This window comes from Eretmochelys imbricata, chromosome 1 (genome assembly GCF_965152235.1).
Source record: "Eretmochelys imbricata isolate rEreImb1 chromosome 1, rEreImb1.hap1, whole genome shotgun sequence".
Taxonomy (NCBI): domain Eukaryota; kingdom Metazoa; phylum Chordata; order Testudines; family Cheloniidae; genus Eretmochelys; species Eretmochelys imbricata.
In genome coordinates, this window is record NC_135572.1 from 239726391 (window position 1) to 239752655 (window position 26265).

Below are 26265 nucleotides of genomic sequence, written 5' to 3' on the forward strand. Positions count from 1 at the left end.
GGGGTGGTGCTGCTGAGAGAGGCTCTGGCAGGTGTGTTGTGGTGCAGGGCAGCGGGGAAAGTCTTGGCAGGGGAGCGGGTGGGTGCCGCTTGCAGGGTGGAGGGAAAAAACTCTGCCAGGGCAGTGGGGAAAGGCTCTGGCAGGGAGGGTCGGGTGGACGCTTTGCCTGGAGCTGCAGGGAAGGGCTCCCCGTGCCTCTCCCCGCCAGACCCTTTAACTGCCCCATGTATCTACATGTCAGCATGAACGCAGCCTGCTTTTCATGTCAGCAAGTAGTTAGGTGTACCCTACGTGTCACTGCAAGTGTAGGCAAGGCCATAGAAGAGGAGCAAATCAACTATGTCTTTGATGTCAGCCTTGGAAACAACTTACTTGCTCACATTGCCTGGCTAAGAAGAGGGGTGAGAAGGAGGGGACAGTTTCCTCATAAACCCTGCCACTGCTTACAAAAGCCATCACACCTCATTTACAGTTAAGAACCCTAGTAAACAGGATCTTGCAGCATATTTGAAGATCTTTTCCTACCAAATAATCGAGTTTTGATTCTCCTGTTTTGTTAATGTCTTCAGGTAGAGAGCTCAACTATTGTAAATTTAAGATAGACTTTTATGGCTTCACTATTGCACTACTCCACCAGACATGAGCAGGAGTTTTGGCTAAAAGGGACAAAGTCCCTACGGAATAAATCAAGAACACTATGTGAGCCTGTGTCTCATCCACACAAAGGCCCTTTATGCTGCTCTGGCAGTGTGAAAGGACACTAAAGTGGGGATAAAAGTAAAGCAGGTGTAGTATAAATGGAATCAGGACTCATGTAATTTTGGCTCTTGGAGTCCCACCACTATCAATGATAACTACGTGACCGATATTTATCTCTGTTTTTAAGTTGAAATGCTAAATCTGGGGGAAAAGGCAGTAGTATCTCCTAGTATAACTGTTATTGAAAAGTTTCAAATAATGTACACACCAAATAAAAGGACACTATGATGTAGTGTTGATCCATTTGGAAATAATAGAAATGTCTAATTGCATTTTGTTTCCTCCCCTAAAATTCTACTGTATTAACACTACTAAAAGTATTGAAATAAAATCTCTCCGTTTTATTTTAGGGAACAAATAAAAAGAGTTAAAGATTCTGAAGATGTCCCCATGGTGCTAGTAGGAAACAAATGTGACTTACCTTCCAGAACAGTAGATACAAAACAAGCTCAGGACTTAGCACGAAGTTATGGAATTCCTTTCATTGAAACATCAGCAAAAACAAGACAGGTAAAGTTCAAAACAAAGACACACAAGTAGAATTTCTAGAACTGAATCTTGAAAGTACCAGAGCATTCAAAACTCCAGTAACTGCCAGATTTTGGTGTTAATGCGTATTTCTCTAGAGGAAAATTTGTGGTGTTTTGCCATTCTGTGGACTCCCAGACAACTAGTACTCATTCACTGATCAATGATGCATTTCAATAGTTCAGACTTAAGGAATGAGACCCGGGCCTCTATTGCATTCAGCTACTAAGCAATAGCATATTTCTTCAAGTTTTACTTGATTTTTAATAGTTTGAGAGTGTTTTTCACTAAAAAAAAAAGATGTGAAGGACATGAATCACTTTCTTAGTGAAGGTATTCAGCAGTCAGACAATTAACCAAAGTTCTGGAGTTCTGAGTTCTCGTTCTTGGCTAGCAAAAAAGTGTAATTTATGCTTAGAATCAGAATAGGGCAATTGAAGGAAGGAAGCTGTCTCAAAGGGGAATGTTGTTGCACACTGCCCAGGTGGTGGATTCATCCCTACACCATGGGTAAAACTCCTTTGGAAATCCATGTATAAATTATGCATTTTACACGTCCACAGAACGTCCGGATTAATGCAAATCATGCTATTTTGCCACTACTACCCAGTTTTCTGACCATCTTTAACCTAATGGACTAACTCACACAACCTCTAAATAGTAAAATTCACTGCGGAAAAAAATTCAGGAATTCTAAATTGGATGTGCAGTAATATTTGGAGCATAAACCTATGTCAGGGTAGATTCCAAAGTCATAAAACTTTAGGACTAGAGGCTAAACTAGAAGAAGTGTCTTAAGTAAGCCAAGTGGCATACAAACTGGCTGAATAAGTATAGATGTTATAATGTTCCTATCTGGGAGATCCTGCACGTGTCTCATTAACAAGAGATTTGGTAGGATAAAAATGGAAAAATTAGGAAATAAACAGCAAACAAATACTGCTTTGGACTATTAATTCTGTACTATCATTTAGTGTTATAATTTTTTGTTTTACTTTCTTAAACAATTATCTTTGTTATAGAAATCTACCTCCCCTTTCCCTTTCCAAGATAGCTTTTATAGAACCCGTTGCTAACATGTTTGAAATTACTTCTTAGGAATACATTTCAAAACAGACACATAATTAATGTACCTAGCCTTTGATTTCTTTTCGTGCTTACCCGATTTTCTTTTCATGCTTGCCTGATACAAAATTGCTTGCTCAATCACCATTCAAAAGTCTGTGCAATTTTATCTTTGCTTAAAATTCAGTTTAAGAATTGTCACAAATCTATTTGGTATTTGATTTTTTTACCTCTTAATAGGAGACTTTTAAAGAGCTTATGCCCAACATTCATGTAGATTTTAAAAGGCATATACCAGCCTGATTAAACACAGATGAAGTTGCTTTTCCATTGTCACATTTGAAAATCTTGGTCAGATACTACTGATTTTTGGGTGCTTAAATTTTGAGTATCCATGTGAGATGTTTTAAAGAGGGCCTGAGCATACATCCTTGGGGAAATAAGGCCTCTTTAAGGTGTCTTGAATTTGAAACACAGAAATTTAGTATCCAAAATAACTAGTCACTCAAGAAAATCTTGCCTTCTAGGAATTGAATCATTATATTTCTATTTTTGGTAAATTAAGTACCACCTTATGGAACCACAATGATGTGGTCTCAAACACACAAAATATTGTCGAAAGGGAATTGTATGAAGAACATTGTCTTTAGTTTTACCAAGATTCTACTTTTAATGATAGTGTGTGTGTGTGTGAGAGAGGGAGAGAGACATTCTCTCTCTCACAATAACTCTCTTAAAATGAGGGGTGTCAAACATATAGCCTTTGGGCCACATCTAGCCCACATGAAATATTCAGACTGTGTAGAAGTTAAGCTTTCATTTAAGAGAAATTTTTAGTCTTCATGGTTCCAAAGACTACCTTTCAAACATGAACAGACAGTAAGTGATGCAGTGATGTCTTTTGAAGGCTGCAGAAAGCCTGAAACAATGAGGTAGAAATTTCCCACCCCCCTCTTAATCTAATTGGTGCATTTGCTCTAAAGGTCCATGATGATGCTTCAACATTAACTATTTAATTGCTAACTATTTTAGCAGATAGAATGAAGGAAGAGGCTAACTGTGAAGACCCAGGGGAGCTGGGAGTTTCTGAAGGGAAAAAATGTAGAGTGGAGAAGAGAGGGGAGAGACAAAGGGCTTGTCCATACACAGTTTTAGTTGCAGCTGCAGGTCTAAACCTTTATGGTGATATAACATTGTCCATACTAGGGGGTTGCATTAATTCTCCACTTCAGTTTTTGTTGCCAGTTTAGTTTAAGTCAGTACAAATACTATATAGAGAAGGCCAGAGAGAGAGGAGAGAGATTTTGAAAGGAGGGTGGGGAAGAGCAGGAATAAAAATGGTCATAAAGGTGTGGATATTTTTTCAAAGTGATATTGAATGTGACAATAAGGTACTTAACAAAAAATTGAAGATTTAGTTACTGCATAAAGGTCACATTCTCCATTTTTGTGCCAACTTCTCATTAAAATCAGCAGGAGTTCTGCAGTGGGATTGACTCCATAAATTATATCCCTGTTCACAGACCATAATTAAAAAAAAATTGGCCTTCTGCATCAAATAAGTCTGACTTCCATAAATAACATAACATCTTGCCCTCTGTATTTAATTTTCTGTGTGTTTGACTTAACTCGTAGAATCAATTCAGCCTTGGCATGTGAGGAAGCAACTCCCAGTGAACTCAAAAGGAGTTGCACCTCTTTAAACTAGGGATGATTTTTGTTTTTTAAGGCTAGATTTTGCAACCATTGCAAGTACTTTTTTACCTTTTATAGGAGATGCACAAAGAGTAACTTCAGGACTGAGCCCAAAATGTGTTTGAACCTAGGGTTGTACGTTTTCCTTCTGTGTTACTTAATTTCTCTTCCAACTCCCATAATAGTATTCGATTAAAAGGAGAAAGTGGGTGAGGGTGTATGTGTGGGTGAGAATTCCTTGAATTGTAAAACTTGCCACAAAAAGCTTGATTTATTGTGGCGAATGCACATTTTGAAAATGTTTTAATGAAGAGTTGCTATAAATGACTACTCATTTTTTTTATTTTAACTGTCTGTTGTATGAACACATAAGTCCCACATTGGTGAACCCCTCCTCATATGAGGAGTTCTAGTGAAGTAAGCGGTGCTCCATTTACAGCACTCCATTTGTGCAGTTCTTACTGTCAGGTTAGGACTGTAGAAATAAAAAAACCGTAAATATAAAAAATTGTTACTTGAACCAGCCCACCATTTGCAGGTATCATGCCAAAGATCTATGTAAAATAATGGTACCTTATCTATGTATAGTATGCAGCCATTATGTGTTATTATGTGGGACTGGTAGCATGACCTATTAAGTTTGCCCTACACTTCCCTTAAGGCCCTGTTTTCAGTTGCTTGTAATTTTTCCCAACTTCAGCTATTTAGCTAAAATTTTCCATGCCTGGTGTCTGTCTCAGGCTGGTGTTTTTTTGGGGGGAAATTTCAGCCAAAGCAGTTCAGACATTTCTGAGAATAACGCTAGGGCAAAATACATTGTTTTGCTCATGTTAAAAAAAAAAAAAAAAAAAAAAAATCTAGTGAGCGTATATTTGTAAAGCACAAAACACTCCCCTGCTTTGGAGCGGGGACTTGAAATTTGGGTGATGGTGGCCTTTGTGTCAGTGATATTTGTGGAATGGCACCTAAGACCACCTGAGTCTTGCCATTCCTTTGCTGTCAGCACATATCTGTGAAATCCACTGGCAAAAGGGGTATCTCATTCCTCTCCAGTGCTGGTCCACAAAGATGATGACATTGTACTACTGCTAAGTGGCAGAGGTCTGTGTGGTGGATCTAAAGGTTCCAACTTTGCCTATGACCCGTATAGGTGCCAGTGTATATATGCCGTATTTTTTTTTTTCAATTTGCTTTTTTTTTTAAAAAACCTTGGAAATAACATACAACAAAACATCCATACACTATTAAAACAATATGATTAAGGCTGCAAAGTCAAACACTCATATGTTAGGAGATTACAGAATTAAGGTTGCCTATGGAACCTTAATTTGTCCCCCTTGTGTGTATGCATTTTGAGACAGTCTTTAATTACATGATCATATATTATTTTTTTCTCAAAGGCCCCATGCCTTATTGCACAGGATGGATGGTGGTCACTTAATGAGTAGCTGTTTAATGTTTTTTTTCTTCATTGTTAAATTTGTGGCCCCGGGCATTATTTGCTGTGCACTCCTGAAGACAGAATTATTCATTTTCTCATGGGCTTCTTATGGCAGTCATCACTATACCACCTGAGTGCTTCACAAATATTTATGAATTCTACAATATACCTGTAAGATGAGGGTGCATTATTTATCACCATATTACAGATGAGCAGCTGTGGCCTAGAGAGATTAAGGTCAAAAGTTCTCACTAATTCTGGGTGTTCAGTTTGCAGGGTGGGTGATTTAAATTAGTGATTTAAATCACCAATTTTAACCATGATCTAAATCTGAAAACAGGAAATCAATTAAGTAGTTGATTTTAATCTTGTTTTGCATTTGTACTTTCTGGTTATTTTTCTAAAGAAAGGTTGATGGTCATCTGTTGGTGACCATTAAAACATGTTGATTTACAACTATGTAGAGCCTTTACACCAAATTTTTTCTTTTTGTTAACCAGGAGGGATACACTGTATCTATATGTATTTATTTAAGCAGTTGTATAGCTTAACCTACACTTCCTCAAATTCTCAATTTTTACATTTTTTATTATGTTGGAAAATGGTGAATGGTTAATTTTTACTTGTGTTTTCTGTCAAGATCTACTTGGATGGACATTAAATTTTTTTAATTAAATAAAACTACCTTAAATGTGCTGAATACATAAACCTTAAAGTATTTTGCATTTAACATTGATTTATTAAACAAAGGAGGTATTATCTGTAGTTAATGAATTGAACTGATTGTTTTCAGTCATGTCCTTCAAGATTTTAAAATTAGTAGTGCTCACACCCTATCATACATTGTTTTTATTCATACATTGGGAGAGGGAAAACAAGCTTTGTTGCTTTTTCAACTCCCAGGTGATTTTTTTTTAACTTTGAATGAACTAGTAATTGAACTGAATAACTGGCCTGATGAAAATAGTCTCTCTTCACCTGCAGAAGAGGCTACTGTTGTCAGAAGCTTACTTAGCACTTCAGCAAACTCTGATTCCAAGTGCTTAGTCCGTGACTTCCATCAATTCTGTGGTTCTACTTTCTTCAAAACTTTGCAGCAAACGTATGGTTTTAATATTTTCTGTTTAGTTAAATGATTTTAATAAGTGAAGGCCTTAACCTAGGTTGTCAATTTCAAATTTAATTTTAAATAGGTTTATTTTAAATAAAAAATATCCAGTTTAAATAAAAATCCAATTTTTAGGGTTTTTTTTAAATTTATTTTTAATCACCCTGGACTAGATGTTCTTTTTAAGCATTATTTACAAAAGGACAATATATGAATATACTGTAGGCATTCTGGCTTATGTTCAAATAGCCTTTTATTTTTGTAAATAGTCACATTTTAAACTAGCCATCTGACTGTGTATGAGGAGTCTTCAACAGCATCTCGAATACACTGTGCTGCAAGGTCTTGTGTGCCATGGGCCTGTCCCATGTTTAAAGTAGACTACTACTATACGGACATGTACTTCTCCATTAAAGAGTATGTAATATATTTAATTTTGTAATTGCTTAAAGAAAAGTGCTGACATACAGAAAAGGGCTGGTTTTTTTTTTTGTTTGTTTGTTTTTACTTTCTGGTGGTGCCACTTTGACCTTGAATTACCATCAATTTATTAACTTTATGAAGTGAGCCTAAAAGAGAAACAGTAATGCAAAGGTTTTTTAAAAAAAGTATTACAGTTGCTTTTTTTAAACATATCACTGTGGTGACTGACTCTTCAAAAATTGTCCCTTGTGTAGATTGTCACATTAGTTAAACTAGCAACTATCTCTTGTTAAAATATGTTCTTTCTAGTATGACTCCTCTTAACTATAGTCCAAATGTTACATTCTTGGTGGCGGTAGTAGCAACTTCTTTTCTCTCTCTGTGTGTGTTTCTCGGCATCGCTAATGCAAAATCACACCTCCTGTTATTGGTGATGGGACCGTTGGAATTATGAAGTCAAATGAAGGCGCGTTGTCTTATTTCTGATATCACAGCTACAGAATCAAATTTCATATTTGTTCTGCAAAACAGTAAACCCTAAGTATCTTGATTTCTACACAGCATGTGCTCTGGCACACTGCAGCTGATCACTATTTATTCTCTCTCTGTGAATAAGATGCCCCCAACCTCCCAGGAAAACATGAAAATATGAGCTTTACTTGGCTTACATTTTTTGTAAATGTTCTTCTACAAACTACTAGATTTTAAATATAAAGAATGCTCAGGCCATCAGTATTTTGTGGATATGAAGTTAAGCTCCCCCTCTTCTGAAGAGTGTAGATTTTAATTTGTGAGCTTAATTTTATTTTATTTATCCATAAACAAAAGTACAGTGTGTTTCATCTTCAGGATCAGATGGCTGTTGTTCAGAGAAACCTTCAGATAGCAAACTCTGACTTTTGAATGATTAATTTTAAATATGATCTCCTGTGGCATCGTATGTAGCAAATTAGAGTTAATAGCAATATCAGTAAAGATTAGATGATTTTTTTTTTTTTTTTTTGTTTCCTGGGATTTTCTGCTGATCTCAGTTGCACAGTGCATAGATATGCTTTTAGACAATTTAATAATTCTTACATAAAGGTTTTAAAAATGTAATTATAAAAATTATAGGGGCAGACTGTGTGCATTAGCCAAAGTAGATTGAGGTTGAGGTAAACTAGTGTAATGTGTTCTTCTCAACTCAAGTTCAACCTGTTTATGGAAAGCAGAGCCCACAGTCCTTGTAGCTGGATGAGCTGTGCTCAGCACAGGACCTGAGGTAGATAGGTAGAACTGCAGCTTATTGGCTCTGCCAAATTTAAAGGCTCACCCAACGTGGTGGGCTCCAAGAGAGGGTAAACAAAAAGGTTGCATATGTTTACCCAATCCTAGGGCCAGCCATTTTGGGTTCCAATGCAACTTAAAACAGTCCTATAGATTTCAGTAGATCTTTGTGTGGGCCTTTAAATTTGGCAGAGCCAGTCAACTGCAGTTCTCTGAAGTAGCCATTTAGTAACTTTCGGTTGCTGATACACCTTTCTGTCTTTCAACTGGTTAATTATCTCAAGTTTTCTCCCAGTTTTGCTTTTATTGCTGAAGAGATGACATATTCTTCCAATGCCCTAAACGCAGAGCTGTGAGAGAGAGTGAGTGGGTGCTATAGAGTTGTCTATAATGGCTGTGCTACTCAGATTGCCCTCATGATAGGGGATTCCTTTTTTGGCTGGTGTGGCCAGCTTTACAGCCTCTGTACTACCACGTTGCAAAGGTACCATAGCAATTGCCTGGATCTGGCTCGGACAGTGTAGACTAGAGCTTATGAACTTATGAACTTTTCATCCTACAATCTGTAACCGAACTTGCTATTTCTCTACTTTGGAGAAATAACCTATGAGCAATAATATGCATGTCATTTCTGGTGTGGTGTAAATTGTTGACTCATTATTTTAGAAACAGAACATTTAATTCAAGGCACATTATTTTAAAGGGAGACTCTATGTATTTCATCCAGATATATTTTTCTGATAAAATTAGGGCTATCAGTACTGGTACCTTGGCTGGCAAATGAGTTCCAATTTAAAAACAAAACAAAACCAATAAAACCCCAAAATAATCAACCTGTGGTCACTTTAAAAATTGAACAATACAGCATTGAGTTAAGTATTGCCCATATGAGCAAACGTTTCTTTGTATCTGTTCTTGAAATATGTAGCATAACCTTCCCTGATGTAAAGCTCTCATGTCGAGCTCTACATGAGGGCAAATCTTGCTACTTTAAAGGAGAGTAGACAGTAGCTTATGCACCCACTTGACCAAAGACTGCAAAGACCCCAAATTAGAGGTGTAGATCTGCCTGCCTAAATAACTCCAAAAGATTTGAATAGGTGACGGAGGAACCTTAAATAAAAACATGCTCCCCTCTTAGTTACCAAGCTACTGTACTTACATTGTGCATTGAAACATTCACAATCCTAATATGTTATACAACTTTATCTGAGCAATACATAATGTTGATAACTCTCTCATCCCCCACAAATTGGTGCATATCCTGTTTTGGCAAATTTCTGTCTTCCCACAAAAATGTTGAAGGGCTTTAAGCACAATGCAGCATAGTGGCTTTTCATCACCCAGATCTTACTCCTTGATTTTAAGTCTGTCTCTGACTTGTTCATGTTTTAGTTTATAATAACATTTATCAAGTCAAACTTAACTCTCTCTAAAGATGTTTTTTAAAATGCATAAATGCCAAATGTTTTCCTTACCAAAATTGGGTACAGAAATAAGTCTTAAAACTAACCTTTAAAACAAGACAGGGATAACTCCAGTGGAGAGCATCAGTTAAAGAACACTGAGCCATGGAATCTATCTGTGACAGTATAGACATGGCGCTCCTCCTTTCCTCTGATAGGCAGGCTCTCGCTTTCTGTCTGCAGACTGAATATGAACACAGCCCTTAGAATTACTTGTGCTCCATATACCTACATTTCTCAAGTAAAGCTCATACTTTCAGTGTTTTTTCTGTGATGGGTGTCCCAGTACATCATCTTTGTCAATAAAGCAGATTTTAAGGAGTTGTGTTTTACAATGCAGAGAGTGGAGGATGCTTTTTATACATTGGTGCGAGAGATTCGACAGTACAGAGTGAAAAAAATCAGCAAAGAAGAAAAGACTCCAGGGTGCGTGAAAATTAAAAAATGTCTTGTAATGTAACAGGGTAAGTTTTGTAATAGGGTAAGTTTTGCAAATTAATTTTGGGCAGAAAAGCTGATAATCAGTTTCATGTAAATTAGATATCTTACGGCTTCTCAGTCGTAATTATAGAATTTCAGAATATAAGTACAAAATTAATCTAACTTCTATTTTCCTTTTAACAACATTTAGTTTTGAGCTTTGGTTTTCTAGCAATAGAGTATTTTTTAAACAATACCTTAGCAGTTATTGGTCTGTTCTGTTTTGTGATTTTTGACAAATGGGTAGGAGGAGATCCATACTCTGACGTTGGGCAAACTACTTAATCTCCGTGCTTCCGTTGTCTATAAAATGGGTATCATGATATGTGCCAACTTAATGGGGAGAGTTGTGAGGAAAAATGTGTAGATTCCACAGTAGTGAAGGCCAGGGATAGATCTTCAAGTTGCTTTACAAATAGCTGATTCTCTCTCCAACTATCTACATTTTCAGATATAGAAACTGAAGTTAAATGCTTTGCTCAGCGTGACAGACAGATAGTATATACATAGGAATTAGAACACAGGAGTTCTTGGGTCCCAAGCCTGTCCTCAGAGCACCTGTCCTGCCTCACTTTCTGAGGTGAAATAATTCACTTTATCACTTCAGGAAATGCATCTGAATTTTTTCCTCCCCTATGTCATCAGATTTCATCAGACAAGTGATTTGGATGGGATGGGGGATGGGAGAGCGGGAAATGTCTTTGTTGTAAAAAAGAAGAGAAAAAGTTTTGTAATGAAATAAGAAAAAATACAAATGTAAGTACAATATATAGCTATATTAATCATATCATCGAACAGTGTTTAATATTTTCTGGTCTATGTTGTAAGAACTAAGAACCAAAGCAAAATGGGAAGAGAGAAAGATAACATTCAAGACATAGCATATCATCAAGAAGTAATGGATTCAGTCTGTTTCTAGAACTGTTTCACCAGACCCTCAAAAAAGCTGTCTGTACACATTGCCATTGTATTAGTTCTGTTGCTCTGGGTGCAGATCTTGGGTTATTCCTCCTCACTCACTTGGCAGGCCGGATGATGACCACTTTCTGTCCACTCTCTAGAACCCAACCTTTGTCTTCACCAGTTTGATTCTTGTCTCACTCAGAGCAGCATGCATGAAGACAGTGGAGTCTGACTGTTATTTGTGTCCTAAGCAGTGAAATCTAAGGAAAAAGAAACTCCACCTCAACTATGGCTCTTGGCAGTTGTGCTTTGCCATTGGGATCATGAGCATTTTATCTGTCTTTTCCGAGGGAGGGGCGGGGGGAACTCCACAATCTCATTGGAGTGAGTTTGTGGCTGAAGTGATGGTTATGAAAGACAAAACCAAGCTGCATAGAGGTTCTCTCCAAAATATTGGCATAATGAGACAGTGGCTGAGGGCAGTTCCTCTGGCTGTGACTGACAAAGCCAGCCCATCCAGTTCATGTACAGGGGAAAGAAGCCTTCCCTCAGATAGCCACGGACTTAGATGGAAGTAATACTTGAAGACTTCCTGAGGAAAGGGATATCAGGAAGTTCCCCAGTTCCTTTTCCTCTGGCCTGTAAAGTGTTTGAATGGGTCAATGAGCCATTTCTGGCTACTAAATCTTACTGGGGGGCTTTGAACTCCTCTCAGGAGTTCCTATAAAGGCTTTGGGGAAGGTTCCCTAAGGGTCAGTACTGGTCTCTTAGTAAAAGTCTCTTCATTGCTTGGCACTGTCCTTTCTCAAACACCTATAAAGGCTTTGGTGGGTCACTGTTCAGAGAAGGGAGAAGTATCTTATGACTTAGTGTCTGAGTTGACCCCCAGCCCTGCTAAGGAGTTACGTCTTTAAAGAGGATTGAAAATAACATGGTTGTGTGGGTTTTATTCACTTTGTTCAGGATTCCCTTCTAGTCCATCCATCAGTCTAGCAGATCATGCAGACTGATCATGCATCGCTCCTCACACCTGAATTTTTGCTAAATCTGCACAGGCCATATATGCTCCCAGAAGATTTGAGGGATAAATGGCTCTCCTCACCTAGACTGGATTCTGCAATTATGCCTTGCTCAAAAACGATGTCATTCTTTGTATTAAATTTGGAGTTTATTGCTAGAAAGTTCCATACAGATTTGTTTCCAGATGAGTTATTTGCTGGCTGTTGGAGTTAAAATATGAGGTTTTCTATTCTTCCCTTCTCAGGAAGATTTTAAAAATATCGATAAGGTTGGGCTGCTGCAGCATGTCTGGTGAAGAGCGCTCTCCCGTCAGCATAAAAAAACTCACGTCCACGAGCGGGAGAAGTTCTTCTGTCGGTGTAACTTACGTCGTTTGGGAGGGGGTGGAATATTCACACCTCTGAGCGACATAAATTTTGCTGACACAGGCTTAGTGCCTTTAGCTGAGAATAGCCTGAATGCTGTTCCTCAGGACTCCCTTAGATATTCCTCTAATGTGGTCTGCTCCTCCCCAGTGGTCACTGGGCATTATGGATTTAGCCATGATGTGGGACAATAGCTTATCCAAGCTGTATATGATAGCTGTTCACTTCAAACTGGTTAGACTTTTCCCCCCCTTTTTTTAAAAGAAACATATTCAGTTGTATTTTCCTAAGCCTTTTCTTCAGGGAGCAGTAGTCATGCCTTTGCACTTAGGATACAGGAGAGAGAGAGACTGGAGATTATTTCCTAAATATAAGCTTAGTTCTGGTATTTTGGAAAGGGGCAGCTTTCTTTTGTGCATGTACCTGGAAGTAGACCCACGCCTTCCTTCTCCGCCCTAAGCAAAGATTTTGGGCTGTGTTGATCTTTTCTGTCTGTGGACTTGCTTGGGAAAGAGGCTAGAATCTCATTTTCTTTGCTTCCCACTGAGAATCTCCTCGGACTCTTGGATTTCCATTTCCATTTGTCTTGAGGGTATCATTTCTCTCTTCACTTGCTTCCCAGAATAGTAGTCTTCCCCCAGATCAGGAGAAACCTTTTGACAAATTTCTGGATGCCTAGTTTTATCCTCCCTAATGCTTAGAGTATAAATTGCCTGAGAGGCAAGCCTGTTTGGTTTGAGGAGCTCCTAGGATGCCAGCTAAGTTCAGGGAAACATGATCATTAAGTGAAAATAACTTGCACGTATATGCCCTTGAGGTGTGATCAGTCATGTTAACAATCTTAGCATTTAGAAGGCTAAGCTGGAGAAAACGTGCTCATAAATCTGATGGCACATCAGTAGCTGAATACCTGAATCATCATGGTGGCACAAATAACCCACCCGGCTAAGAGGCTGCCCTTTCTTAGAGTATGTCTACATGGCAAAATCAACATCCCCCCCCAACCCCCCCCGGAAGAGAGTCTCAGAGCCTGGCTCTACAGACTCTTACTATGGCACTAAAATAGCTATATTGACATTTGGGCTCAGGCTTTCAAGCCCAGGTAGGGGTGGTGGGTTTCAGTCTGCACAGCTATTTTTAGTGCTGTAGCCAAAGCCCTGAGAGCCCAAATCTGTAGACCCAGGCAGAGACTTGCTGCTGTGTGGGTTATGTTTTGTTTTTTGCTGGACAGACATACCCATATTCTCCTCTCAGTAAGACTCCACTTATTCTGGGACAGCTTAACTGTACAGCAGACCGGCTAAGCAGATCCAAGGAGAATGATCCGCAAAGACTGAAGCCTTTCAGCAGATATCCAGAACCTTGGGAAAACTCACAATAGAACTGTTTGCAACTAAATGCAATGTCAAGTGCTTTCTTTCTTGTCAACCAACCAAGCCCAGCAGTGTTGGTCCAGAATACATTTGTTATTTCATGAAACTTGTCCTTGTTTATGTATTTTTCCCCTCTTGGTCATCATGGGACACTTTTAAAAAAAAATTAGGATTTTAAAAAATCATGATTGTTTTGAATTAGATAGCTTGTGGAGGTTTGGTATGCCTACCTGCTGATGCTGTCCTGAAGGATAAAATTCCTTTGGTGTTATGCCATAAAGCAGGAGACGCCTACGTGCATCTGGCTGACTTTGTCTGTGACAAATGAACAAAACGTTTTAACTAATGTAAAACCTACAAAGGATACCTTACTTGAAAATGTTAGTCAGTAGCATTCTTTTACAGTTGATTGCCTATCTGAGCATAAAGTTAACTGTAAATTAGGCAGTGAGATGACACAGTGATGGTCTTATTAAAAATGCAAATATAGAAGCTTTGTTTGAACTTAATCTTTTAAGGGGTTCATTAATTATTTTCAGGCTGTAAACAAAGTTGTTTTATGGCCTTCCCACCCAACTCCAAAGATGTGCAAATTTGCAAGCCAATAATGATGATTGCATGGTAATTGTAGTGTATACTTCAAACATGGAAGGGGGACACAATTAGACCCTTCTTTTTGTATTATAAGTTGATTTAGGGCCTCTTTAAAAAAACAAACAAACAAACCAAAACCAAAGTTTAGTGGTAGAATCCAGTTGATAGGAAAAGGAGCGTTTTGATATTGAGCTACTTAACAGTTAAACTACTTTGTCATTTTCTTAGTATGAATGCAGGATAGAAGCTGATATATGATCCTACACTGGGCTCTCTGATTGTGAATTAAGTTGTCTCCCTTCTGGAGTATGGCCAGTAGGAAGCCTTCCAAACACTGACTGTTTTTAATTTTAAAATAGGACTTAAGCTGAATAGAGCACTAAATGAATTTTCTCACGGTTGAACTGAATAAGGTGACTGCTGCTTAGTTGTATATCTATCAAAACCACTTCAAGACTATCATCCTTCTTGTTTTAATCATACACGGTTGTATTTTGCACATATATTTTTTAGACCAGGGTCCTGGATGATGCTGTGTGGCAGAATTCTAACAGATTTGTACATAAATCCAGCAATCCTTCCCAGTGTTGAAATCTTTAGAGATGAATATTTTGTAATACTTCTTTAAAAATCCAATGTTTCATTAAAACAGTAAGCTAAATAAAGTAAAACTATATACTGAAGGTGACTGAAGAAAAGGCAGCAATATCTAATGCCACCTTTTAAGAAACAGGTTAGAGCGAGAATTCCAAAACCCAGTACACAGAGAGATTTCAGTAGGAGGCCAGAGAGGCTGTGTGATTTGTGGAAATAGTTGCATACTCCCATATGCAATACTCTGTTAGCCAGACTTATGGGGCTCCTCCTTAGCTGTTCTTGTAATATTGTCAAGTGTTGCATATGTATAACCTGAAATTTCTCAGACATTAAAGGATAGATATATGTGCAAATGCCTGATTTTAATTCATAAATTTTGCCAGCACATTTGAGGAGATCTGCTGAGAAAGTGGCTTAGTGTCACTTACTCTTTATTCGAGGAGTCTTGTGTAAAGCAGGACTTTGGATAACTTTCCCCTTCAACTCTAGGACAGTGTGCTGCAACCCAAATTTTGAAATAATGTTCCTTATCTACAGGTAACTAAAGTAAGTGTCTGGGGTTAAATGAAAGGTAAAATAAGGCTTCAAGTTAATTTTGAATTTATGGTTCTTTATTTTATTTTCACCTTTAAAAGATTCTTGAACTGAGTCTTGATACAGTGTGCCCAATTATCAGCCAGTAGGTGCTTTAAAGAGAATTTACAGCAGAACCAAAATCAGTTTAATGCAAATATTCTCTTAACTGTTTAAGATTTGATCTGCAAAACAAAGGATTCAATACTGTAAGCTGAAGTGCCATACTTAAGTCTCCCCCTAGTGTACAGGTTTTGTAACACACACTATGTAAAATTATCCTGTTTTGCAATATCTGCAGGAGGCACAGTAGAATGAATTTCAGCCTTAACTGTGAATCCCCTTACTTTCTTTGAGGTTAAGGTCCTTAATATTGTTTGCATATCACTTTTTTATGGGTTAATTTCTGTGCATTTATTTTAACAATAGTTTAAAAGAAAGTGGGTGGAATATTTTTGTGGAAGTTTCAGTGTTTTGTTACACTTTGCATTTAGCACTTTTCATCTGTGAGGATCTTAGACCCTCTACAAATATTAATGACTTCCTCTGTGAGGAAGATGGTATTCCTTACATTTTACTGATGGGGAAACTGAGGCACTGAGTGGTCATCTTGCTCCGGCTCAAGGGTGTAGTTTGTGGGAAAATGGCATGTAGAGCTCTTGATGCCAATCCAGCACTCTAACCATGAGATTATCCTTTGGCCATTTGCAGCGAACTGTAATACATATTTTGCTCTGTTGGTTAATGGAAACTTAATACTGTAGTATGTACGTTTTAAAATTGCATATCCTGCTAGAGCACCATTGTATCTTGTCTAGATACAGATTATTTCCCTAGATATAGGTTATTATGGATTCATATTGTGCCATTATTCTGACTGTCTTTCATACTTGTAAGTCAGATATTAACATTTGTCCGAGTTTTACAACAGAACAGTACTAATTCTCACTAATTAATGAGATCGTTTGATTTCTGATTTTTTAAAAAGTGAACAAACATTTAAAAAACTAGGGTACTGCACAACATAATATACTATTTTCACTTTATTTTGACCATTACGGTTTATTTTGTATTTGGAATAGTTCATAGTGTACTAGTAAATGTACTTAAGTAGGCTGAAACATCATTAGAGGACTCTGCTGTGAAAACCCTGAGAGGTAGGGAAAAATAGCCAATGTTTGTGTGAATTGGTGAAGTACAGACTGGCTAGGATTCTATTCTAGTTAACGATCCTCTCATAGAAGTATGCAGGTACTGAAGCTGTTACAATGTATTGTAAATGCACATTTGTTTGAAGGAACTATTTGCTTTTTGAGATAGATCTCTTTAAATGGCGTATCCTTCAAACTTTCCCTATAGTTAAATCAACTCAAACATATACACTTCTATATTTGAATAAAACTGTAATTAAGCACGGGTACTATTTTTAAGGGGCCCAGTCTGCTCCTATTGGTATCAATGGGAGGGCTTTTTAGCTGTTGCCTTCAGTGGGAGGAGGAACTTGCAGTGTGCATGTTTGTTGCCCTTTATTTGCGGCTTGCAATTTAGGATGTAAGGGTCTACAGCTGATGATAAAGAACTTCTTTCAGCTCCAGTGGTGGTAGTCTTTGTTTTAGCTGTACGGCTTGATTTCTGGACCCACTTCTGCAGATGTGTGGCTTATTACTCCTGGTATAGCAGTATTTTACACCCACATTGTACATGTGTAAATTCATAAAAAACAATGCAGTGGAGATTTGGGCTTCACTTTCTTGTGTAGCAAATGAAAATGTGTATATTACAAAAACAAACAAAAAAACCCCACACTAACCTGGTAACTTCCAAAAATGAAAAGGTTTCCAAGAACCAGTGAAGGTTGCTGAGTGACAACATATGTGCCTGTTGTTGTATTTATAGAACCCAAACACCTAAAAGTACAGAAATTAATAATTAAATAAATCTACAGTTTGATTATAAAAAATATGCATACTTCATCACAACACCCAATATACATATTCTTACTAAACTGCAACATTAATATGAACCTGCAATGTTCAGATGAAAACAAACACTACCCAAATGAGTACATAAATCATGTTAATTTGGTCTTATAGCCACATATGTTTCTTTTCAGGGTGTCGATGATGCCTTCTATACATTAGTTCGAGAAATCCGAAAACATAAAGAGAAGATGAGCAAAGATGGTAAAAAGAAGAAAAAGAAGACAAAGACAAAGTGTATAATTATGTAAATACAATTTATCCTTTATTCTTAAGGCATACTTAAGAAAGTGATTTTTTGTACATTACACTAAATTATTAGCATCTGATTTAGCATTACTTAATTTTCTTTCTGCTTCATGAACCTGAATGCTTGTTTTACATGACAGTGGAAGCTTTATTCCTCTTAAGTGCCAGTATTCCCTGAGTGTTGGTTCTTGAACTAGCAATGCCCGTGGAAGAAAAACAAATAAACCCTGAGAATTTTCTTAGGATTTTTTGGTGCATGCAAAGCTGCTAACTTCCTATTTTTCTTACCAATTGTGAACTTTAGTTCTGTGTGCAAACAAAATAATGAAAATGCTCCACAGGCTCTTATATCGTTACTGTGGTTTTTTATCTGGTTGGATAAAAGGACTAGTTAGCGTAAGAAATTTTTATTTCCGACTTGCTTTCTTTTACTCTAGACTGACTGCAATATTGAGAGACCAGAAGCCTTTATAGTCTTCCTATAGATTCTGCTTCTAGGCATCTAGTCTTGTAGCATTTCAGATCAACTTCAATGAATGTAAAGATATAACTTTCACAAAGTTTTTCACTGCAATTTGTCATGGTCACTCCTTAAATACTATATTTTTTCTATAAAAAAAGAAAAATTAAAAAAAGACAATAATGCACATCTGGCAATGGAAAAAGTAAAAGTTCTAATTAAATTGATTTGCTATTGTAATGCTTTTCTTAAGACTTTCACTAACCTTTTGTGTCAGGAGACCCAAGGTTAAATCCTGGCTCCACTGAAGTAACTGGCAAACTTCTTGGTTTGAACGCTGGCCTGCTAAACCCAAGGTTATGAGTTCAATCCTTGAGGGGACCATTTAGGGATCTGGGGAAAAAATTGAGGGTTGGTCCTGCTTTGAGCAGGGGGTTGGACTAGATGACCTCCTAAGGTCCCTTCCAACTCTGATATTCTGTGATCTGTGAAAGTAGTTTCAGTAGAGTCAGGATTTCACCGTCAGTGTCACTACTAAGAAATACTGGAAAGCCTTAACAAATGAGTAATTCAGACACTTACAAAAGTTAATTCATACGTTGATTCAGAGTTTAATCCTAAGAATGAGGTCAGGACCTCTAGCTTTATAGATGTCAGAACCATTTTTTCAAGAGTGGCATTAAATATTTCCAAATGCCCATTTTGTGTATAATAGGGGAGGCATTTTAAAGTCCAGTAACCTCTTTAGATTCAGTAATGGCACTTGAATTCAGCTGCTTCATACAGATTAGTTGGAAATCCACTATGCCATAAATATGGGGATGATGGAGAATTTTCACAAACATTCAGTAGGCATAGCTGATATTATGGTTTCCAGAGCCAATGTTGTTTTGTGTTCTGCTGTGATTTTTGTGAAATACTAATTTTGTTTCACAGATTAAATGGTTGTTTAGTGGCACAAAATGTCAAGATTGTCACACATCGAAACCAGGTTTTCAGTGTTGTTGTTCCCAGAGTAATTAAGTTTTCTTGTGATTTTTCTGACTGGAGTTAATCCATTATTTTGAAGAAGCTTTTATTTGCAGTATAGCAATAGTTTGGTTAGTCTGCACCAAAGTGAGAGCCAGTTATCTAGTGTTGCCAACTCTTGTGATTTTTATCGTGAATTTAGTAAATGTGATGTCTGGAGTTGAGTTGAGTTTTTACATGAGAATCTTAGCTTGCTTTTTTCATGTGTCTAGCCCTCATAGTTGCAGGGAAGAGCTTGAAAATGTGACTCAACTGTATGCTAAATGATTGAACAGCAGAAGGCAAATAATACACAATATTGGTCTTTAAAACCTTGTGATTTGTTGGGCCCTGATTCATGAGTTTTCAATGGTCATGATAGGTAAAACTGTTATTCCCAAGTTAGCCTGAAACTTTTAAACAGAGTTTTTCACAGAGTAGGATTTTCATGTAGCAGCGTACACATGTACAATATCAAAGGTACAACTACATGTGCAAGATGACCTCTTATTTCTACACAGGAAGCAGTAGTGGCCATATTTGAAGGAGAGCTGCAATGGTGGCTAGGGGTGTAATAAACATACTACCTGTGTTGCTGCATGACCCTTAAATTTTGTGTGGCTGGGAAAGCATTTTTGAATTTTTTAAAAATTCTTTCCCGAGCTGCAGGATATACTTCATACATATGGTCAAAAAGCAAAAAAAAATACTGAAAGGTGGTGGTGGGAGAACATAATGTTACATCCTAATTTAGGACCAATAGGAAGTGGGAACAAATCCCTGTAGATGTTGTAAACAGCAAGTGTTTTATTTGCAACTTCTAAGTTTAAAACATCTTGAGGTTGAGATTTTGTTGGTTAATTGCATATTTTTAGACACTACTATCAACGTATTGGAAGAATGTAGCAGAAGTGGATAGTGTAACTTGAACAAACAGAAGAAATAAAATCTTAAGACTCATGGCTTTTTGTAACTGAGTCACACTGCATGCAAATTTAGGGCTCATCTAGACAGTTTTTATCCATTTAACTAAATTGGTAGAAAAACTGATTTTGCTAAAATTGGTGCAGCTTGCAAATGTGGATGCAATTATCAGTATAAAAGTATTTATACCAAGATAGCTTATTTTAATAAATTTAATCTTTAAACTACCAATTCATTTGAATAGATATTAAAACTGTTTAGACCAGTCTTTGTGATCTAACTTTCACAAAATACGCTCATCCTTGCCACTGTTGTGCAGTTTTGTCTTAATATTTGTAGAGACTTGGTGAGGCATGTTGAATTGCAGCTTGCACAAGTTGATCTAATAATTATTCTGTCTTTCCCTATTTGAAATGCTTTCCAAGAACATATCCAGATGCTATCTTTTTCTGATAGTGACTATTAAATGAACATGTGAATTCACTTACTACATTAATACATTAGATTTCCAATGCCTGATAGTAGCTTTATGTAAATTTTGGTAAACACCTTTTTTTTTTTTAAAAAAAAAAAGGTCATCCGTTAACTGAAAGCTAAAATTTTACTGTTTTGATTTTTTTTTTAACCTATACAGTGTCCTACAATCTTGGTTGGCTGAGATTATGTAAAAAAAAAAATTCACCATATAAAATGCTCTTACTGTAATAGTATTTCTCTAATAGGTAAGCTGCTACATAAACTTCCATTCTTTTGTCAGTACTATCAAGCAATACAACTGTTTCCTTCTAAGGCCATCAAGCTGTGGCTCTTTTTGTAAAGTCTACATAAAGCTACATAGGCAGTAATATTTCCTAACATTTCCTAATAATTCCACTGTCTTGTGTTTTCATGTTGAAAATACTTCTGCTTTTTCCTCTTGAGTGCCAACTTCTTACTAGAACAATTTCTTAATGTAATATGTTTACCTGGAATGTATTTTAACTATTTTTGTATAGTGTAAACTGAAACATGCACATTTTGTACATTGTGCTTATTTTGATGTGGAACATATGCAGTGTGATCCAGTTTTCCCATCATTTGGTTGCGTGACCTATGAATATTGGTCAAACCAGACTTTAAATTAAAAGAATGACCACTGTTTAAACTTTTTAATGTTTTATAGGAGTATGTGCTGTGAGGTGATCTGAAATTTGTCATTTTTTGTCAAATTGTACTGCTCCTATTTATTGTAATGTAATAAAAATAGTTATTGTGAACTTTTGTTGGTATTTAATTTATCGCTCCTTCCAATAAATGTAATGCTAATCTCTATAATTAGTTAAGTACCCCATGAACTTCATTTATTTGGCAGCCCCTCTCAATTTCTCTTGCTGTTTTGATTGCCCATCAACTTTTGTGAAAACCTCCCACCCCCCATGACTCTTTCCTTTGTGAAAGCTAGTGGCACCTTAGAGACTAACCAACTAACACGGCTGCTACTCTAAAACCTGTCATTATGCAAGGCACTGCATTTAGCCGTATGGAGTGGAAATCTATCAACTATGCTCAAATAAACTGGTCAGTCTCTAAGGTGCCACTAGTACTCCTTTTCTTTTTGCGAATACAGACTAACACGGCTGCTACTCTTAAATTTGTGAAAGCTGTAATGAATAAATTTGGGCAAAACATTCTAGGACACTGGTCCAGGTCTTTGTTGCTCATGTATTACTATAAGACCCTATTTTCAGTTGCTTGTAACTTTGCCAAATAATTTGGGCTGAAATTTTCCATGCTGGGTGTCTGCTGCTGCTTATTATTTATTTAGTAACTCTAGCCAAAATGGTTCAGCTGTTTGAGAATGAAGCTAGGGAAAAGTACATTGTTTTGCCCAAGTTTAAACATTTCTGGCAACCTTTTCTCTGAACTGTATTAGTGACCCTGTGCTTTGGAGCAGGGACTAGAAATTTGGCAGAGGTGGTCTCTGCCAGAGGTGCTTGTTTTGCTACTATCCCAGTGAAAATCTGCCCTAATGTGGCCAGATTCTAAGCCTTTGGGGAAAAAAAATCACAATTCACACATGCACAGACTTGCTAGAGCTTTGTGGCTATATTCCCTGAAGATTCTGACCACACTTGGTGTGCTCCAACCAGTGGCTGGGCAGGACTTTCCCTGCAATTGGATTTCTGGGCTGTTGCTAGCTTGGCACCAGAACTGAGAGCATGAAGCCCCTTTTCTGTGCTCTCGATGTTGCCTGATTCAAATGCAGAGGGACAGAGTAGTTTTGGATTGGGATTGGGGGAGGGAAGATGGGACAGGGAATTGGAGGGGATGTGGAGGGGGAAAGACTGGGCCTGGTTGGACAAGGAGAATGGCGCTGGGGAGTGAATTGAGGGGAAGAAGGCCTGGAAGCCAGCGGACGGAAGGTAGAGTTAGCTCAGATGAAGAGCTGAGGAGTGGAGGGAGAGACTGGAACTGAACAACTCTGATGGCGATGGCGGCGGGGGTGGGGTGTGTGATGAAGATCCAGGGTGTGTGAGGAGAATTGGGACTTACTGAACAAAGAAAGTAGCGAAAAGGAGCCCCGGGGGAGAGGGGCAGGACACTAAGATTGGACAAGGAGTTTGGGAACCAGTTGGGACTAGCTGGGCAAGGAAACTGGGACTGAGATAAGAAGCTTGAGGAGGGGAGACTGGGAGGAGGAGTCAGAGGTGGGTAAGAGATAGGGCTAGGGCAGGTTGGAGGGGACTGAACAGGAGTCAAACTTGGGGAGAATGTGCAGAAGTCTGTACCCAGTCCCCTTCACATCATGGAATGGAACTGAAGATTCCTGTCTCACCATTCGTCTATTTTCAGCAGATACCTATGAAAGCCACTCAGTCTCTCACCCCTCTGGTCTCCAGAGAGGGTGATAAGGGATCTAAATGGATCTGACCCTGCTGATGATGCATGTTTGTGTCAGTGATGCCAAGTGGTATACTTTTTTTTTTTTTTCAGTTTTCTAAAAAAACCAACCCCTAGGAAGTTACACACACACGCCTTTATATTAAAAACATTATTAATGTAAAGTCAAACACTCAGAAATGAGGAAGTGATGGTAGAGTTCAGGTTGTATATGTATTATGATAGTCCTTAATTACATGATCACATACCACTATTTTTCCACCGGACTCGTACGCAGGATGTATCTGCTCTGGGGATGAATTAGGGTTGTGTAGTAAAAGACTAGGACCTCTGATTCTTTTGTTACAGAAGTCAGAAGGTGTGTAGTGAATGAGACGGGATTACAAGAAAAGAGAGGATGGCCTCATAGATGACACAGTTGAATGGTGCCCTTAATAACTGGATTCTATTTCTGTTTCTGCCACACTTACCATGTGATGCTAGTCAAGTGACTTAAAACACATTTTTCACAGGTGGTCCCTAATACTGTGTTCCTCATTTCCTGGGTGTCTGACTTGAGACCCTGGGGTCCGATCTGTAGAAGTGCTAACTCCTGCCAGCTGTAACTAAGTCAATGGGTGCTGTGCTTCAAATACATAATGTGGTACTTAATGCTAAGTAGTCCAATAATGAGTTTTAAATCCCATCCTACAAGTCTCAAACTGAGCACCTGAAATTAGTAGATACTAACAAGATGCAGGGCCCTTTCTTCCTGTAAGAAGATCACATGCAATGATTTCTTCACTTTCATTTTTCCTTTGTGTATTTTAATCTTGTGACTTTGCTGCTTGCTTTTGAAGTTTCTGCAAAGACCTTTCTAAATGATGGGTTGAGAACTAGTAATGTTGAGGAACAGAGGAATCTGGAGTAACTGATGTGGATATTGTTCCATGAGTGTGTCTGCTTATTGAGGTGCCCTTTTTTTAGAGGTGGAATGTTTCATGGCATCACTTTCAAACATGTCCTTTCCATGTTAGCTCAACTGAATTGGCTTAACTCCCTTCTACCAAGTGTAACCTGCAAGAAAGTCTGGAATAATTCTGAGATGCAAACTGCCCCATTCAACTTGGTGAGGTATTAACTCAGATGCTCAGTGGTAATGAATTAAATATCAACGTTAATGTCATTCTTAATGTAAGAAAGAAGAGAACAGAATCACAGATCTGTGCAGCTTACTATGAGCAATGTCTCATTTTGCTGCCACAAGGGGTGTCCTGAGAGAGAGGCTGCTCCTTTCCCCTGCTAACTCAGGCTCTTCAGCCTTAACAGCTCTTATTCAAGTGCCCATGATACCTTGTCTTCACTAGAGGGGAAAAAAATAGATGTTCATAACTCATGTTAGCGAACATGGTAATATCTTAAAGACGACGAGGCAGGGACAAAATGGTATATTACACAATTTGTTTCAGTAACCCCTAAGTCAATCATGTAAATATTGTGGCTATACCAGCAAAGCCACTGAAGTAGTGCACTTAAATCTAATTTAAAAAGCTAGTTTCACTTTAACTCCTCTTCCTGTGATGTTAAATGGAACCGAAGAACATACCACTATTCTATGCAAAGCCAGTTAGGGCACAGGTTTGTATCAGCGATGCCGGCACAGTTTCAGGAATAGTGGCCATGATTTAAGTGCTATACCAGGAGCACAGAACATGATTTCTCAGCATTGGAACAGCAAAACTTTACAAAAAATAGAATAGTATTTTTCACAGCAGACTAGAACTAGAGGGGATCACACTCTGAGTGTGAATACTTAGCCAACGTTTCTCTAAATCATCTTCCATACAGTGATATTTTTCTTAGAACTGAGAGAGGTTAAAGCCTCAGCCAACTTACCAAAAGGACTACTACACAGCCAATCTCCACTAAAGATTTTTAAAAGTAATTGGACTTTTGAAATGGTTTTCATTTGTGGTGAGTAGGAAACAATATGTAAGATTTTAATCTCAAAGGACAGAAGAAAATGATATTTAGAAATTTGGGTCAATGTTAAACACTTAACTTTTTTCATATGACATATTAGGGCTGTCAAACAATTAATCACACTTAAAACAATAGAATACCATTTATTTAAATATTTTTTGATGTTTTCTACATTTTCAAATATTGATTTCAATTACAACAATACAAACTGTACAGTGCTCACTTGTTTTTTTTACAGTGCAAGTACTTGTAATTAAAAATAGTATTTTTCAATTCACCTAATACAAGTACTGTAGTGCAAACTCTTTATCATGAAAGTTGAACTTACAAATGTAGATGTACAAAAATAAGGCATTTAAAAATAAAACAATGTAAAATTTTAGAGCCTGCAAGTCCGCTCAGTCCTACTTCTTGTTCAGCCAGTCGCTCAGACAAACCAGTTTATATTTATGGGAGATGCTGCTGCCTGCTTCTTGTTTACAATGTCACCTGAAAGTGAGACCAGGCATTTTCATGGCACTATTGTAGCCAGTGTCGCAAGACATTTACATGCCAGATGCGCTAAAGATTCATATGTTCCTTCATGCTTCAACCACCATTCCCGGGTGTGACTAGTTCGGTCACAGAGACTCCCTTGTGACTGTCACCTGATGTGCTGAGACTACCTCTGAGCTTGTTTTCTGTCAGCTTGGGACCCCAGAACCCTGTCTTGTTGAACCAGACAGACTGGCCAGCTGCAACACAGACCCAGGGTCTGAATCACATCCCCAAAGCTGCAGGCTTTAACTGAAAACCACTCAGCGGGTACTCCTGTCTCCAATACCCAGCTCCCAATGGGATCCAAACCCCAAATAAATCCATTTTACTCTGTTCAGTCACAAATTTAATTCATGCATTTTTTTTTTTAACGAGCATCATCAGCATGGAAGCATGTCTTCTGGAATGGTGGCTAAAGCATGAAGGGGCATACAAATGTTTAGCATATCTGGCACATAAATACCTTGCAATGTCTGATACAAAAGTGCCATGCAAATACCTGTTCTAACTTTCTGGTGACACTGTAAATAAGACTGCAGTATTATCTCCTGTATATGTAAACAAACTTGTTTGCTTAGCAATTGGCTGAATAAGAAGTAGGACTGAGTGG

General features: G+C 37.8%; 1 protein-coding gene and 1 long non-coding RNA gene across 5 annotated transcripts in view; one reads left to right on the plus strand and one right to left on the minus strand.

Moving 5' to 3' along the window:
- The window catches only part of KRAS (KRAS proto-oncogene, GTPase), a 41794-nt gene extending 20262 nt beyond the window's left edge, over positions 1-21532 (plus strand). For both annotated transcript variants that reach the window (XM_077826273.1, XM_077826281.1), the window contains exons 4-5: positions 1110-1269; positions 17770-21532. In XM_077826273.1, coding sequence (XP_077682399.1) covers positions 1110-1269; positions 17770-17886 — 277 coding nt within the window. In that variant the 3' untranslated portion in view covers positions 17887-21532. The remainder of the gene's footprint in view (positions 1-1109; positions 1270-17769) is intronic.
- Positions 1152-26230, minus strand: LOC144270098 (uncharacterized). 3 transcript variants are annotated; one of them, XR_013347105.1, is made up of 5 exons: positions 24372-26230; positions 17467-17563; positions 14123-14207; positions 9799-9935; positions 1152-1237 (listed from the first exon to the last, which is right to left on the minus strand). It is a non-coding gene; the product is annotated as an uncharacterized LOC144270098 (long non-coding RNA). The 3 variants fall into 3 exon arrangements; XR_013347103.1 differs by lacking the exons at positions 1152-1237; positions 9799-9935 and adding an exon at positions 11039-11394; XR_013347104.1 differs by lacking the exons at positions 1152-1237; positions 9799-9935; positions 24372-26230 and adding exons at positions 11039-11394; positions 18610-18695.
- Between the last annotated feature and the right edge of the window lie 35 nt (positions 26231-26265).